The 16,300-nt window shown below is 49.8% G+C and overlaps 1 protein-coding gene across 6 annotated transcripts in view; it reads right to left on the reverse strand.

Annotated features, from left to right (window-relative positions):
• Positions 1-16,300, reverse strand: part of STS (steroid sulfatase) — a 114,643-nt gene that overhangs the window by 64,752 nt on the left and 33,591 nt on the right. For all 6 annotated transcript variants that reach the window (XR_009547541.1, XM_060183103.1, XM_060183104.1 and 3 more), the window contains exons 3-8: positions 15,305-15,426; positions 15,109-15,231; positions 12,732-13,155; positions 11,866-12,002; positions 9,694-9,831; positions 8,740-8,899 (exon numbers count right to left, since the gene is read on the reverse strand). Coding sequence is in view for 5 of the 6 variants with exons in the window: in XM_060183103.1 (XP_060039086.1) it covers positions 8,740-8,899; positions 9,694-9,831; positions 11,866-12,002; positions 12,732-13,155; positions 15,109-15,231; positions 15,305-15,426 (1,104 nt within the window). In the remaining variant the exon portion in view is untranslated. The remainder of the gene's footprint in view (positions 1-8,739; positions 8,900-9,693; positions 9,832-11,865; positions 12,003-12,731; positions 13,156-15,108; positions 15,232-15,304; positions 15,427-16,300) is intronic.

The following is a 16,300-nucleotide window of genomic DNA, read 5'->3' on the forward strand; positions in this document are numbered from 1 at the left end:
TCAATAACAACCAGAATAATAACTACAACAATAAATCAACAAGGGCAACAAAAGGGGGAAAAAAGAAATAAAAAAAAAAAAAAAACAAGCAACAACAACAACAACAACAAAAGAACTCAGACAGTGAATACCTAATTGAATGAACATTATCATTATAATTTTTTTTCCCAGAGCCCTGAACATGGTGGCACAGGCGGGGTTGGCACAGAGCATGACGGTCTCTTTGCGTAAAGCTCTCTTCCCCATCACGATGGGTATCTCTTCAACAAAGAAGTGCTCAAGGGTTAAAAACCTCTTGACAGGGTATCCAGTTAAGGACTGAAAGCTCACAGGATCAAAATCTAGTTGATGGGACATCCATTTTACCAGGAAGACCTCATGGCTTTGAAACTCACTGATTTTGAAACTCAGGGAATGGAGATCCATTTGAACAGATCTGCGCTGATCTCGTAAGGGACCATGCCCAGCCGAGCACACACCTTTCCATGAGCAAGGATCTGGGTTCGAGTCTCCCATCCTCCACTGGAGGGGGGAAGCTTCATGAGGAGTGCAGCAGATCTGCAGGAGTCTTTCTCCCTCCCTATCTTCCCGTGTCCTCTCAATTTCTCTCTGTCCTATCCAATAAAATAGAGAGAAAAAAAATGGCCACCAGAAATGTGTGTGTACGGAGGCTTAGTGCTAAGCCTGGTGACAACTGGTCAATGGGGAAAAAGGTAAAGATATTTATATATTTTCCTCAGGTTTTGGGAGCTTCTCTCGGCCCTGACCCAGCTTCCTGGTCCGATTCCCAACTCCGACACCATCTCCCCAGACAAGACTTGCATCCCACCTGCACGTTACCTGTCGGACACAGGTGACAAGGACTATATATCTTAATAAAGAATTTTATATCTTAATAAAGAATTTGGGTCCAGGCTCCCAGAGGGATAAAGAACAGGGAAGCTTCCAATGGAGGAGACGGGACAGGGGACTCTGGTGGTTGGGATTGTATAGAATTGTAGCCCTCTTATCCCACAATCTTGTCAATTATTATTAAATCACTAGTAATAACATAGAAATTCTAGCCCTTTTCCCAACTCTGACACCATCTCCCCAGACAAGACTTGCAGCCCACCTGCAGGTTACCTGTCGGGCTCAGGTGACAAGGACTAAAGTCACGGGCCCCTTGGAATAGACCTAAAATAGACGTCCTGGCTTCTTCCCACAGGAACACCCCTACTTCCATCTGCTCTGTTCCTACCTTTGGGTTCCTGGTTATTAAACACTTTGTCCTGCTTTATATCTTAATAAAGAATTTGGGTCCAGACTCCAAGAGGGATAAAGAACAGGGAAGCTTCCAATGGAGGGGACAGGGCAGGGAACTCCGGTGGTTGGGATTGTATAGAATTGTAGCCCTCTTATCCCACAATCTTGTTCAGTTATTATTAAATCACTAGTAATAACATAAGAATCCTAGCCCTATTCCCAACTCTGACACCATCTCCCCAGACAACAATGAATAAAGTCACAGGCCCCTTGGAATAGACCTAAATTAGACGTCCTGGCTTCTTCCCACAGGAAGACCCCTACTTCCATCTGCTCTGTTCCTACCTTTGGGTTCCTGGTTATTAAACACTTTGTCCTGCTTTATATCTTAATGCTTTTCAGACACCAAGTTGCAGATGCTGCCGTGACGCCAACCTGACCTCCCGGGGCAGAAGCCCTCACCCGTGTGTCCTGGAGCCTCCCCTCCCCAGAGCCCTGCCCCACTAGGGACAGACAGACACAGGCTGGGGGTGTGGGTCCACCTGCCAACACCCATGTCCAGCGGAGAAGCAATGACAGAAGCCACAACTCCCACCTTCTGCTCCCCAGAAAGAATTTGGGTCCAGGCTCCCAGAGGGATAAAGAACAGGGAAGCTTCCAATGGAGGGGATGGGACTGGGAACTCTGGGGGTGGGAACTGTGTGGAACTGTCCCCCTCTTAATCTACTGCTTTGCCGATCATTATTAAATCATTAAAAAACAAACTAACCAACAAAACCCTTGGAATTCTAAATGTGGAGACAGGTGGTGTCCAACTTGGCTTTGGGCTATCGATCAATTAGTGGCTATTATAGAAATCGGAGTTATTGATTACTTGGGGTTCAGCCAGGATGCGGAACACACCCTATCTATCAGAGTCAGGCTGTTGGTCAAGTTCCTCTTCTGAATAAAAAATCGCTCCACTCTGAGACACCCCGTGACCAGAGGAGCTGTGAAACAGGAAACTTAATTGGGTTATGTCATCCGGGGGAAGTGTTTGGGAGAGCTTTGCAATCCCCAAAGGGGGTTTATTTTGGTTTCTCTGGAGAACCCCAAGCGTGTAATGACAGCCTTGGAGCTCAGCGTTTCTACGGCTGGGACGACGGTTATTATTAATCACGCCCGTCACGCTCATTCACAGGCTCAAAATATTCTATTATCCGGAGTTAAAAATAACAGCAGAAGCAGACTTGGCTGGCTGCCCAAGCCTGTGAGAGAGAGAGGGGGGGGGGGGGGAAAGGGAGGTGAGTTCTTCAGAAGCCTTGGGCTCAAGAAGAAGCCACCACCATGTTGAAATGGTACCCACTGTCTCCCAAGGAGTCTCTGTTTCAGGAAAGACTTGGTCCCTGGGAACAGCACCTTCTAGAAAGGAAGACAGGACACGAGTGGAAATAAAGCCCTAGACGCCATCAAGAAGGGAAAGGTCCCCGAGTAGGGCACGCAGAAGAGGGATGCCATTCCTCTCCATCACTTCTAAGTCCAGGTTCAACGGAACACCTCCCATGATCCCTCAGGTGTCAGTTAATTGATCCTACATCAGTCAGTCTTTCTTCCTTCCTTTCTTTCTTTCTTTCTCTTTATTTTCGTTCTGTCTGTCTATCCTTCAGTCTCTCTTTCTTTCTTTTTCCCTTTGGGTCGTCACTGTTGCAAGCTGACTTTTAGACAGAAAGTAAGAGCCAGGCCTAGGTAGATGTTCTCTCTCTCTCTCTCTCTCTCTTTCTCTCTCTCTCTCTCTCCTTCCCTCTCTTTGCTCGTTCTCAAAAAAATTATTTTTTGGTTTTATTTTTTATTCATTATTGGAGAGAGACAAGAGAGAAATTGAGAAGGGAGGGGGATATAGAGAGGGAGAAAGACAGAGAAAAAAACTGGCACCTCTGTTTCAACACTCCAGAAGCTTCCCCCCTACAGGTGGGGACAGGGGCTTGAACCTGGGTCCTTGTGCACTGTGATGTGAGCGGTTAACCAGGTGCGCCACCACCTGGTTCCAGCCAACGAACTATCTTTCAAGGACCTTAGGGTATTTATCTATTTATTTTGCCTCTGGGGTTATTGCTGGGGTCCAGTACCTGAACTATGAGTCCACTGCTCCTACAGGACATTTTTCTCGTTTTGGTTGCCCTTGCTGTTGTTGTTGTTATTAGAGAGAAATGGAGACAGGAGGGGCAGACAGAGAGGAGGAGAGAAAGACAGAAACCTGCAGACCTGCTTCACTGCCTAGGAAGCGACTCCCCTGCAGCTGGAGAGCCGGGGGCTCGAACCGGGATCCTTACGCCGGTCCTTGTGCTTTGCACCACCTGCACTTAACCCACTGCGCTACTGCCTGACTCCCATACTACCAATTCTTTTTTTAAATATTCACTGTTATTTATTTATTCCCTTTTGTTGCCCTTGTTTTATTGTTGTAGTTATTATTGTTGTCGTTGTTGTTGGCTAGGACAGTGAGACATGGAGAGAGGAGGGGAAGACAGAGAGGGGGAGAGAAAAACAGACACCTGCAGACCTGCTTCACCACCTGTGAAGAGACTCCCCTGCAGGTGGGGAGCCGGGGGCTCGAACCGGGATCCTTACGCCGGTCCTTGCGCTTTGCACCTTATTTATTCTTTTTATATTTCTATTCTTCCCCCCCCTTTTTTCTCTCTCTCTTTTTTGGTTTTTCCTTTCTCTCTCTTTCTTTCTCTCTCTCCCTCCCTCCTGTTCTTTCTTTTTCATTCATTCTTTCTTTCTTTCCTTCTTTCTTTCTTTCTCAGAGCCCTGCTGAGCCCTGGCTGCTGGTGGTGCTGGGGATGGAACCTGGGGCCTCAGAGCCTCAGGCAGGAGCGTCTGTGCGCAGAACCATTATTATTATTATTATTATTTCCCAGAGCCCTGCTGAGCCCTGGCTGCTGGTGGTGCTGGGGATGGAACCTGGGGCCTCAGAGCCTCAGGCAGGAGCGTCTGTGTGCAGAACCATTATTATTATTATTATTATTTCCCAGAGCCCTACTGAGCCCTGGCTGCTGGTGGTGCTGGGGATGGAACCTGGGGCCTCAGAGCCTCAGGCAGGAGAGTCTGTGCGCAGAACCATTATTATTATTATTATTATTATTATTATTATTTCCCAGAGCCCTGCTGAGCCCTGGCTGCTGGTGGTGCTGGGGATGGAACCTGGGGCCTCAGAGCCTCAGGCAGGAGCGTCTGTGCGCAGAACCATTATTATTATTATTATTATTTCCCAGAGCCCTACTGAGCCCTGGCTGCTGGTGGTGCTGGGGATGGAACCTGGGGCCCCAGAGCCTCAGGCAGGAGCGTCTGTGTGCAGAACCATTATTATTATTATTATTATTATTTATTATTATTATTTCCCAGAGCCCTGCTGAGCCCTGGCTGCTGGTGGTGCTGGGGATGGAACCTGGGGCCCCAGAGCCTCAGGCAGGAGCGTCTGTGTGCAGAACCATTATTATTATTATTTATTATTATTATTTCCCAGAGCCCTGCTGAGCCCTGGCTGCTGGTGGTGCTGGGGATGGAACCTGGGGCCTCAGAGCCTCAGGCAGGAGCGTCTGTGCGCAGAACCATTATTATTATTATTATTATTATTTATTATTATTATTTCCCAGAGCCCTGCTGAGCCCTGGCTGCTGGTGGTGCTGGGGATGGAACCTGGGGCCTCAGAGCCTCAGGCAGGAGAGTCTGTGTGCAGAACCATGATGCTGTCTCCCCTACTGATTTTGTTTTTCTGAGTAGGGCAATGTCTATTCTAAAATCTTATTTTATTTCCAGTGGAGAGAGAGAGAAAGTGAAAGAGACAGCAATGTTTTAGTTCTTGGAAGGCAGCTATGGCCACTATACCAACTATGGGTTGAGGTCCCATTTCATTCATTTATTTATTTATTTTTCCCTCCAGGTTTATTGCTGGAGACTGGTGCCTGCACTATGAATCCACTGCTCCTGGAGGTTATTTTTTCCCTCTTTTGCTGCCCTTGTTGTTTTATCATTGTAGCGGTTATTATTATTGTTACCGCTGTCGTCATTGTTGGATAGGACAGAGAAATGGAGAGGGGAAGGAAAGACAGAGAGGAGGAGAGAAAGACAGGCACCTGCAGACCTGCTTCACCGCCTGGGAAGCGACTCCCCTGCAGGTGGGGAGCCGGGGCTCGAACCGGGATTCCTAAGCCGGTCCTTGCGCTTTGCACCACGTGCACTTAACCCGCTGTGCTACCGCCCGACTCCCCTGAGGTCTCATTTCTTAAGAGCCCACAGCTAACTTGCTCTTTGCAAGCAGAAAGCAATAAATGCATCAGGGCGTGATGGCAGAGGATGACAGACACCCGTCAGGAAGAGGCTCATTTCCGCTGTGATAACCGGGAAATGAATGTCTAGGCAGCGAGGCCCTGGAGTGACAGGGATCTGATCAGATCTAACCCCCAAACAACAAGTAAATCCAACTGTCGACCTAGACAGAATCCTCCAACAGCAGCTGACGCGTCTGCAGCCTCAGACACCGAGATGCTGCCGTGACGCCAACCTGACCTCCCTGGGCAGACGCCCTCACCCGTGTGTCCTGGAGCCTCCCCTCCCCAGAGCCCTGCCCCACTAGGGACAGACAGACACAGGCTGGGGGTGTGGGTCCACCTGCCAACACCCATGTCCAGCGGAGAAGCAATGACACAAGCCACAACTCCCACCTGCTGTTCCCCATAAAGAATTTGGGTCCAGGCTCCCAGAGGGGGAGACATGTCAGGGGAAGATGCCCAGAGGGCTCTGAACCCCAATTCCATCAGGACCCGGAGAGAGAGAAGAGGGAAAAAGGAGGGACACTCGGAAGGAGTGACAGGTGGAGGTGTGACTTAGATAGGAAGAGAAGGCAGGACCAGGGGAAAAATGCGCAAAGATATAACAATATCGATAGTTATAGAAATAATAGTCAGCCCATGTCTGTGAGTTTGGGAGAACCACTGCAGGTTCCATTGGAGGGGACGGGGACACGGGACTCTGGGGGTGGGAATGGGGTGGAATTAGAGCCCTGTTGTCTTGCCATTTTGTAAATCAATATTAAATCACGAATACAAAAATGAATTTATATGACAAAAAATAAAATATATAGATTTATATAAAAGTAACTCATAAATGCAAAAAATTAATTTAACTTAAAATATATAGACAGATAATAGTTATAGATGATAGATAAATAGACGATAGGTAGAAGGATAGATAGATAAATGATAGGTTGGTAGAAGGATAGATAGATAAATAGATGATAGATAGGTAGAAGGATAGATAGATAAATGATAGGTAGATAGAAGGATAGATAATAGATAGGTAGATAGGTAGGTAGGTAGAAGGATAGATAGATAGATGATAGATAGGTAGATAGGTAGGTAGATAGATAGATAGATAGATAGATACAGATAGATAGAAAGACAGTTGTAGAAATAATAGTCAGCCCATGTCTGTGAGCTTGGGAGAACCACTGCAGTTTCCAGTGGAGGGGATGGGGCTTTGGTGGGGGGGAACAGAGTGGAATTAGAGCCCTGTGATCTTGTCATTTTGTAAATCAATATCAAATCACTAATACAAAAATGAATTGAGAGGACAAAAAATAAAGTATATAGATGTATATAAAAGTGACTCATAAATTCAAAAATTAAATTAACTAAATATATAGAGAGATACAGTTATAGATGATAGATCGGCAGATAGATAGATAGATAGATAGACAGACAGACAGACAATTCTAGAAATAATAGAGAGCCCCTAACTGTGAGTTTGGGAGAACCACTGCAGGTTCCATTGGAGGGGACAGGGACACGGGACTCTAGGGGTGGGAACGGGGTGGAATTAGAGCCCTGTTGTCTTGCCATTTTGTAAATCAATATTAAATCACGAATACAAAAATGAATTTATATGACAAAAAATAAAATATATAGATTTATATAAAAGTAACTCATAAATGCAAAAATTAATTTAAAATATATAGACAGATAATAGTTATAGATGATAGATAAATAGACGATAGATAGGTAGAAGGATAGATAGATAAATGATAGGTTGGTAGAAGGATAGATAGATAAATAGATGATAGATAGGTAGAAGGATAGATAGATAAAGGATAGGTAGATAGAAGGATAGATAGATAATAGATAGGTAGATAGGTAGGTAGGTAGATAGATAGATAGATGATAGATAGGTAGATAGGTAGGTAGGTAGATAGATAGATAGATAGATAGATAGATAGATATAGATAGAAAGACAGTTGTAGAAATAATAGTCAGCCCATGTCTGTGAGCTTGGGAGAATCACTGCAGTTTCCAGTGGAGGGGATGGGGCTTTGGTGGGGGGGAACAGAGTGGAATTAGAGCCCTGTGATCTTGTCATTTTGTAAATCAATATCAAATCACTAATACAAAAATGAATTGAGAGGACAAAAAATAAAGTATATAGACGTATATAAAAGTGACTCATAAATTCAAAAACTAAATTAAATATAGAGATACAGTTATAGATGATAGATCGGTAGATAGATAGATAGAGCGACAGACAGTTGTAGAAATAATAGTCAGCCCATGTCTGTGAGCTTGGGAGAACCACTGCAGGTTCCAGTGGATGGGATGGGGACACAGGACTCTGGGGGTGGAATTAGGCCCCTGAGATGTTATCATTTTGTGAATTAATACGGAATCAGAAATAAAATTAAGGGGGAAAAAAAAGGGAAATAACCTTCCTGAGCTCGGCGCGTCAGCACGTCAGCGCCAGCAAAGTTGTGAGAACTCTGGCGTGGGCGTGGGCAGTGGCGCAACTGGTTAAGTGCACAGAGTACTAAGAGCCAGTAATCACACAGGGATCCGGGTTCGAGCCCCGGTGGCTCCCCACCTGCAGGGGGGAAGCTTCACGCATGGTGGAGCAGGGCTGCCCGTGTCTCTCTGTCCCTCTCCCTTTCTATCTCTCCCTCTTCTCTCAGTTTCTCTCTGTCCTGTCCAATCAAACGGAAAAAAAATGGACGTCAGCCCATGTTGTATGCTTCACATTGGTTTGGTGCCCTTCTCCCCGGCCCCGGAACCCCGACAGACTTCGAGAGTTCTTGGCGCGGCCACCGGAGGAGAAGGATGCAGGACAGATCTGTGTGGTGATTGGTTTGGGTTAGTTTATGAATCGTTGTTCGTGAATAAAGAAAGACAGCTTCTCTGCCCAGCCTTGTGTCCCCGAGTCTCTGTCTGCCGCCGCGAAGCTAGCTCGGCCTACTAGAGTCCCATACTTTAACGACAAGCTCGTAGTGTTGACAGCAAGCACCCAAAGAAATCAATGAATGGCCAATAAATGGCAAAAAAAACAGTGTTGTGATCAGAGAAAGCGAGGGCGTGTGGGCGGGGGGCTCTCTTCTGTCTTCCGCCCTCCAGTTGGGGGCTGAGGAAGCAGCAGGGGCAGAGGGAGGCAGCCCGGGACCACCCCGCCCTCCCTGTCCCCGTGCCCGGCCCTCACCGGTCCTGGGGCAGCAGGGCTCCGGCCAGCTTGGCGACAGTGGGGAACAGATCCATGTTGCTGGTGGGTTCGCCCAGTTCCGCTCCCGCGGGGATCACGCCCAGCCAGCGCACGAGGCCCGGGACTCGGATGCCGCCCTCCCAGTTCATGCCTTTGCCCCCTGCAGAGAAGACCGAGGGGACGCGGGTGTCACGGGGTCCCCACGCCACCCCCAACCCACGTTGCACAAACACCCGGGCCTGTGCTGAGGGTGTGGATGGCAAGGACGTCTTCCGTCCAGAGAGATCTCTGCATTCTCCTGTTCGCAGCAGTGCCCTCTGTAATGACATGAATTGGATTCCAACCCAGTGCCCAAGGACAGAGAGATGAGGGGCTGAGAAAAGTGTGGTCTGGATACACAGGGGAATACTACACAGCTGTCAAGAAGGATGAGTCATTTTCTTCATCTCCTGATGAACAGAGCTTGCCGGAATCCTGTGGAGTAAGATCAGCCAGAAAGAGAAGGATGGATAAAGGGTGATCTCACTCCCAGGGGGATTGAGGGAACAAAGACAGAAAGGGGACAGGTAGGGTGACGGGGTGGGGGAATGGCCCAGAATCAAAGGACTGGGGAAGGAGTGCAGGGAGGGGTGCAGCGTGTGCTGGGGTGCAAGTGCATGATGGGAGAAGGCTCTGAGCTGGGGGGGAGGAGAATGTTCTGTAGACACCTGTCACAGGGAGACCGGAGGATGTCCCCAGGTGACCACACCTGTCTTGTGAGCCATTCTTTCCTCGATAAAGAAAAAAGAGAGGGATAAAGACAGATATACAGAGGGACGCAGGGGAGGAGGGAGGGAGTAAGAGAGACAGAGACAGAGAGAGAGGGGGACCAGCTGTGAAGCAGAATCAGGTCAGAGCTCTGAGGTTCTGGGGAAGGAGGTTCAACAGAGCCGGGGCCTAACGGGGAGCCCTCACCTTTGTAGACGCCATTGCTGCCGCCCTGGGGTTTGTTTTCTGGGCTCCTCTCCTCCAAGTGCGCCCCATGGTCAGACGAGAAGTAGACGAAGGTGCTGCTGGCCAGGCCCAGCTCATCCAGAGTCCTCAGCACCTGTCCTGAAAGGGGAGACTGCGTTCAGAGCCACTGAGTTCGGAACAAGACGCCCCTACACCTACCAGCCAGGTGGATGCCATGAACAACACAGGACAAGACAGGTGAGGACAGAGACGTGTAGAATATGAAACCCTGTGACACTGATGCTGAGAATGAAGGCAGGTGTCACCACCATGGAGAACAGCAACTGGTGTCACCACCATGGAGAACAGCAAGCTGGTATCACCACCATGGAGAACAGCAAGCTGGTGTCACCACCATGGAGAACAGCAACTGGTGTCACCACCATGGAGAACAGCAAGCTGGTATCACCACCACCATGGAGAACAGCAACTGGTGTCACCACCACCATGGAGAACAGCAACTGGTGTCACCACCATGGAGAATAGCAACTGGTGTCACCACCATGGAAAACAGCAACTGGTGTCACCACCATGAGAACAGCAAGCTGGTGTCACCACCATGGACAACAGCAAGCTGGTGTCACCACCACCATGGAGAACAGCAACTGGTGTCACCACCACCATGGAGAACAGCAACTGGTGTCATCACCATGGAGAATAGCAACTGGTGTCACCACCATGGAAAACAGCAACTGGTGTCACCACCATGGAGAACAGCAAGCTGGTGTCACCACCATGGAGAACAGCAAGCTGGTGTCACCACCATGGAGAACAGCAAGCTGGTGTCACCACCATGGAGAACAGTAACTGGTGTCACCACCACCATGGAGAACAGCAAGCTGGTGTCACCACCACCATGGAGAACAGCAACTGGTGTCACCACCATGGAGAACAGCAACTGGTGTCACCACCACCATGGACAACAGCAAGCTGGTGTCACCACCATGGAGAACAGCAACTGGTGTCACCACCACCATGGACAACAGCAACTGGTGTCACCACCATGGAGAACAGCAACTGGTGTCACCACCACCATGGACAACAGCAACTGGTGTCACCACCATGGAGAACAGCAACTGGTGTCACCACCATGGAGAACAGCAACTGGTGTCACCACCATGGAGAACAGCAACTGGTGTCACCACCACCATGGAGAACAGCAACTGGTGTCACCACCATGGAGAACAGCAAGCTGGTGTCACCACCACCATGGAGAACAGCAACTGGTGTCACCACCATGGAGAACAGCAAGCTGGTGTCACCACCATGGAGAACAGCAACTGGTGTCACCACCACCATGGACAACAGCAAGCTGGTGTCACCACCATGGAGAACAGCAACTGGTGTCACCACCACCATGGACAACAGCAACTGGTGTCACCACCATGGAGAACAGCAACTGGTGTCACCACCACCATGGAGAACAGCAACTGGTGTCAACACCATGGAGAACAGCAAGCTGGTGTCACCACCACCATGGAGAACAGTAAGCTGGTGTCACCACCATGGAGAACAGCAACTGGTATCACCACCATGGAGAACAGCAACTGGTGTCACCACCACCATGGAGAACAGAAAGCTGGTGTCACTACCATGGAGAATAGCAACTGGTGTCACCACCACCATGGAGAACAGCAAGCTGGTGTCACCATCACCATGGAGAACAGCAACTGGTGTCACCACCATGGAGAACAGCAAGCTGGTGTCACCACCACCGTGCAGAACAGCAAGCTGGTGTCACCACCATGGAGAACAGTAACTGGTGTCACCACCACCATGGAGAACAGCAAGCTGGTGTCACCACCACCATAGAGAACAGCAACTGGTGTCACCACCATGGAGAACAGCAAGCTGATGTCATCACCACCATGGAGAACAGCAACTGGTGTCACCACCATGGAGAACAGCAACTGGTGTCACCACCACCATGGACAACAGCAAGCTGGTGTCACCACCATGGAGAACAGCAACTGGTGTCACCTCCACCATGTACAACAGCAGGCTGGTGTCACCACCACCATGGACAACAGCCAGCTGGTGTCACCACCATGGAAATGAAGATAAAGAATTCTCAATGAAACAAACATGGCTACAAGAAAGAAGAGAGGCCACCCGTAGGGGCCCCCCACTCACCCACGCTCCAGTCCATCTCCTCCACTGCGTCCCCATATTCCCCATGCTGACTCTTTCCAGAGAATTCCGCGGAAGCATACAGGGCCGTGTGGACTTGCAGGTAGGACAGCACCAGGAGGAAAGGGCTCTGGGCATTCCTGGGGGACAAGGCCAGCAGAATGTAAGGGGCCTCACAGCTCTGGGGACATAGAGACACCCACTCAGCTGACAGCAGACAAACGGACAGGTGTCCCAGGGAGCCAGGGGTCTATGAGAGGACACAGAATCATCTGAGCTGCCGACAGTCCTGGCTTTTATTTCTTGGGCTCTGTGACATTGTCGTTCTAAGAGGTCGGTGTTCATTCCTTTATAATTACCATTATTTTTATTCTTTTCCTCTATCTTCCTTGATAAAAGAGAAAAACTGAGAAGGAAGGGGGAGACAGACAGGGACAGAGACAGAGAGACCCCTGCAGCGCTGCTTTACCACTTGTGAAGCTTTCGCCCTGCAGGTGGAGACCAGGGGTTCGAACCCAGGTCCTTGTGCCTGGAAACAGGTGCATTCAGCCAGGTGAGCCCTCACCACACACCGGGTGCTGTGCTTGGTTTTGGGAAAGGAGAGACCCCACAGCTCTGCCCACCCTCCATGGGGCTCCCTGGGTGCTGTGCCTGGTGCTGAGAGAGGAGATACCCCACAGCCCTGCCCACCCTCCATGGGCTCCCTGGGTGCTGTGCAGGGTGCTGAGAGAGGAGACACCCCACAGCCCTGCTCACCCTCCATGGAGCTCCCTGAGTGCTGTGCAGGGTGCTGAGAGAGGAGAGACCCCACAGCCCTGCCCACCCTCCATGGGCTCCCTGGGTGCTGTGCAGGGTGCCTCCTGCCCCACCTGTGCAGGAAGTTGGTGGCCTCGCGCGTGAGCCTCTGGGTGAGGTTGAGGTAGCTGAAAGGCTGCTGGCTGAGCTCTGTCCCGCGCATGAGGAAGCAGTTGAGAGGCCGGTAGTAGCGCAGGAAGCAGAACTGCAGGGCCAGCAGCCCAGCCGCCAGCAGCAGCAGCGCCGCGAAGACACCGGTGGGCACGGCCGCCAGCCCCAGGTGGCGCAGGGCCGCCAGCAGGAGCAGCAGCACGCCCAGCAGCTTCAGGGGCAGGTACACCAGCAGCTGTATGCCCCCGGTGAAGACGCTGCCCGCCCCCGGCTTGCAGTCCCGCATGTTGGTCACCGGGATCCCGTAGAAGTGCTCGAAGCCGTGCCGGGAAGGGTGGTGGCAGAAATCATCATTGTGCCGGCAGTGGGTGCCCAGGTGCCACTTCCCTGTGGGTGCAGATGGGGACAGGCTCAGCTCTCTCCCAGTGTCCTCCACACTCATCTTCCCGTTACTTATCACTCATCCTTCTATCAGCCCATCCATCCATCTATCCACCCACCCATCTATCCATCCATCTTTTCATCCATCCATCCATCCATCCATCCATCCATCCATCCATCCATCTTTTCATCCATCCATCCATCCATCCATCCATCCATCCATCCATCCATCCATACATACATACATACATAGATACATTCATCCACCCACCCACCCACCCATCCACTCAACCAGCCAACCATCCATCCATCCATCCATCCTTCCACCCATCTATCCATCTTTTCATCATCCATCCAACAATCTTTTCATCCATCCATCCATCCATCCACATATAAGTCCATCCATTCATGAATCCATCCATCCATAATCCACCTATCCATCCATCCACCCATCTACCCACCCACATATAAATCCATCCATCCATGAATCCATCCATCTATACATCCATCCATCCATTCACCCACCCAACCACCCAACCACTCATCCATCCATCCATCCATCCATCCATCCATCCATCCACCCACCCACATATAAATCCATCCATCCACGAATCCATCCATCCATCCATTCACCCACCCAACCACCCAACCACTCATCCATCCATCCATCCATTAATCCATCCATCCATTAATCCATCCATCCATCCATCCATCCATCCATCCATCCATCCATCCATCCATCCATCCATCCACCCACCCACATATAAATCCATCTATCCATGAATCCAACCATCCATACATCCATTCATCCACCCACCCACCCATCCACTCAACCATCCATCCATCTATCTATCCATCCATCCATCTTTTCATCCATCCATCCATCCATCCACATATAAATCCATCCATCCACGAATTGTCCATCTATACATCCATCCATCCATTCATCAACCTAACCACCCATCCACTCATCCATCCATCCATCCATCCATCCATCCATCCATCTTTTCATCCATCCATCCATCCACATATAAATCCATCCATCCATAGTCCACCCATCCATCCACCCACCCACATATAAATCCATCCATCCACGAATCCATCCATCTATACATCCATCCATCCATTCATCCACCTAACCACCCATCCACTCAACCATCCATCCATCCATCCATCCATCCATCCATCTTTTCATCCATCCATCCATCTTTTCATCCATCCATCCATCCACATATAAATCCATCCATTCATAGTCCACCCATCCATCCACCCACCCACATATAAATCCATCCATCCACGAATCCATCCATCTATACATCCATCCATCCATTCACCCACCCAACCACCCAACCACTCATCCATCCATCCATCCATCCATCCATCTATCCATCCACCCACCCACATATAAATCCATCCATCCATGAATCCAACCATCCATACATCCATTCATCCACCCACCCACCCATCCACTCAACCATCCATCCATCTATCTATCCATCCATCCATCTTTTCATCCATCCATCCATCCATCTTTTCATCCATCCATCCATCCACATATAAATCCATCCATCCATAGTCCACCCATCCATCCACCCACCCACATATAAATCCATCCATCCACGAATCCATCCATCTATACATCCATCCATCCATCCATTCATCTACCCAACCACCCATCCACTCAACCATCCATCCATCCATCCATCCATCCATCCATCCATCCATCCATCCACCCACCCATCCATCACTGTCTATTTATATTTATCACTCATATATCCATCTTTATCCAGTCATCAGTTTATCATCTATCCATCCACCCACCTTCCTATCCTCTCATCAACACACCCATCCACCCATCCAACTATCCCTCCATCCAGAGTTGAGCCTTTGGGCTATGGTTGCCATCCCCAAGATGTCCTCTACCCTCCCTCTGCCCTCAGCCTCCTCCCCTGGCTGTACCGATCAGGGCTGTGGCATAACCCTGGTCCCTGAGCAGCTTGGCGAACGTCACCTCGCTGGGCGGCAGACCTCCAGAAGACGCGGAGAAGAGGAACACACCCACTCGAGACCGTGAGGCCATTCCTGAGGAGGGAGAAGCCGCCATCGCACCAGAGCTGGGGGGCCAGGGTGGGCCGGGGCCTGGGCCAGGGGTTACCTGATCGCACAGGGTACCGGCCAGTCATGAAGGCTGCACGGCTCGGGGTGCACAGGGGTGAGGCGACCAGGTGTTGTGTGAGCTTCACCCCGTCTGCGGCGAGCCGGTCGATGTGGGGTGTCCTGCCGGGAAAGACAGGGGTCGTGAACTTGGGAGGAGGCTCTGGCTCCAGTCAGCTTGTGATGGAGGGGGCAGGAGTGCCCAGTAGTGGGGGCCAGGGTGAGGGAGGGGAGGGAGGTAGCACATGTGGGCAGCATTCACATGAGGACTGGACTGTGGTGAGGTCACTGAGGTCCACAAATGACTCCCTCTATCCTTCTACTCATTTCTCCATCCGTCCAACTATCCATCTACCCACATATAAATCCATCCATCCACGAATCCATCCACCCATCCATACATACATCCATGTATCCATCCATCCATACATCCAACCATCCATCCATGTATCCATCCATCCATACATCCATCCATGCATCCATGTATCTATTCATCCATCCATGCATCTATCTATTCACCTACACATCTATCCATCCATTCATCTATCCATCATCCATCTATCCATCATCTATCCATCATCCATCCATACAACCTATCTATCCACCCGTCCTTCTACACATTCTCCTATTCATGCACGTCGATACATCCACCATCCATCCATCCATTCATCTCACCACCTATCTACCCATTCATCCATGTGCCCATCATCCATCCATGCATCTATCCACCTACACATCTATCCATTCAACCAATCATCCATTCATTCATCTGTCTATCCATCAATCCTATCCATCCACCTAGCCACTCATCCTTCTACACATGCTCCTATCCATGCACATGTCGATCCGTCCATCCATCATCCATCCATCCACCCATCCATCCACACATCTATCCATTCAAGCAATTATCCATCCATCCATCTATCCACCAACCATACATCCATCAGCCATCCATCCATCCATCCATCCATCCATCCATCCATCCATCCCATCCATC

The sequence above is a fragment of the Erinaceus europaeus genome, chromosome X, assembly GCF_950295315.1.
Source record: "Erinaceus europaeus chromosome X, mEriEur2.1, whole genome shotgun sequence".
Lineage (NCBI taxonomy): Eukaryota > Metazoa > Chordata > Mammalia > Eulipotyphla > Erinaceidae > Erinaceus > Erinaceus europaeus.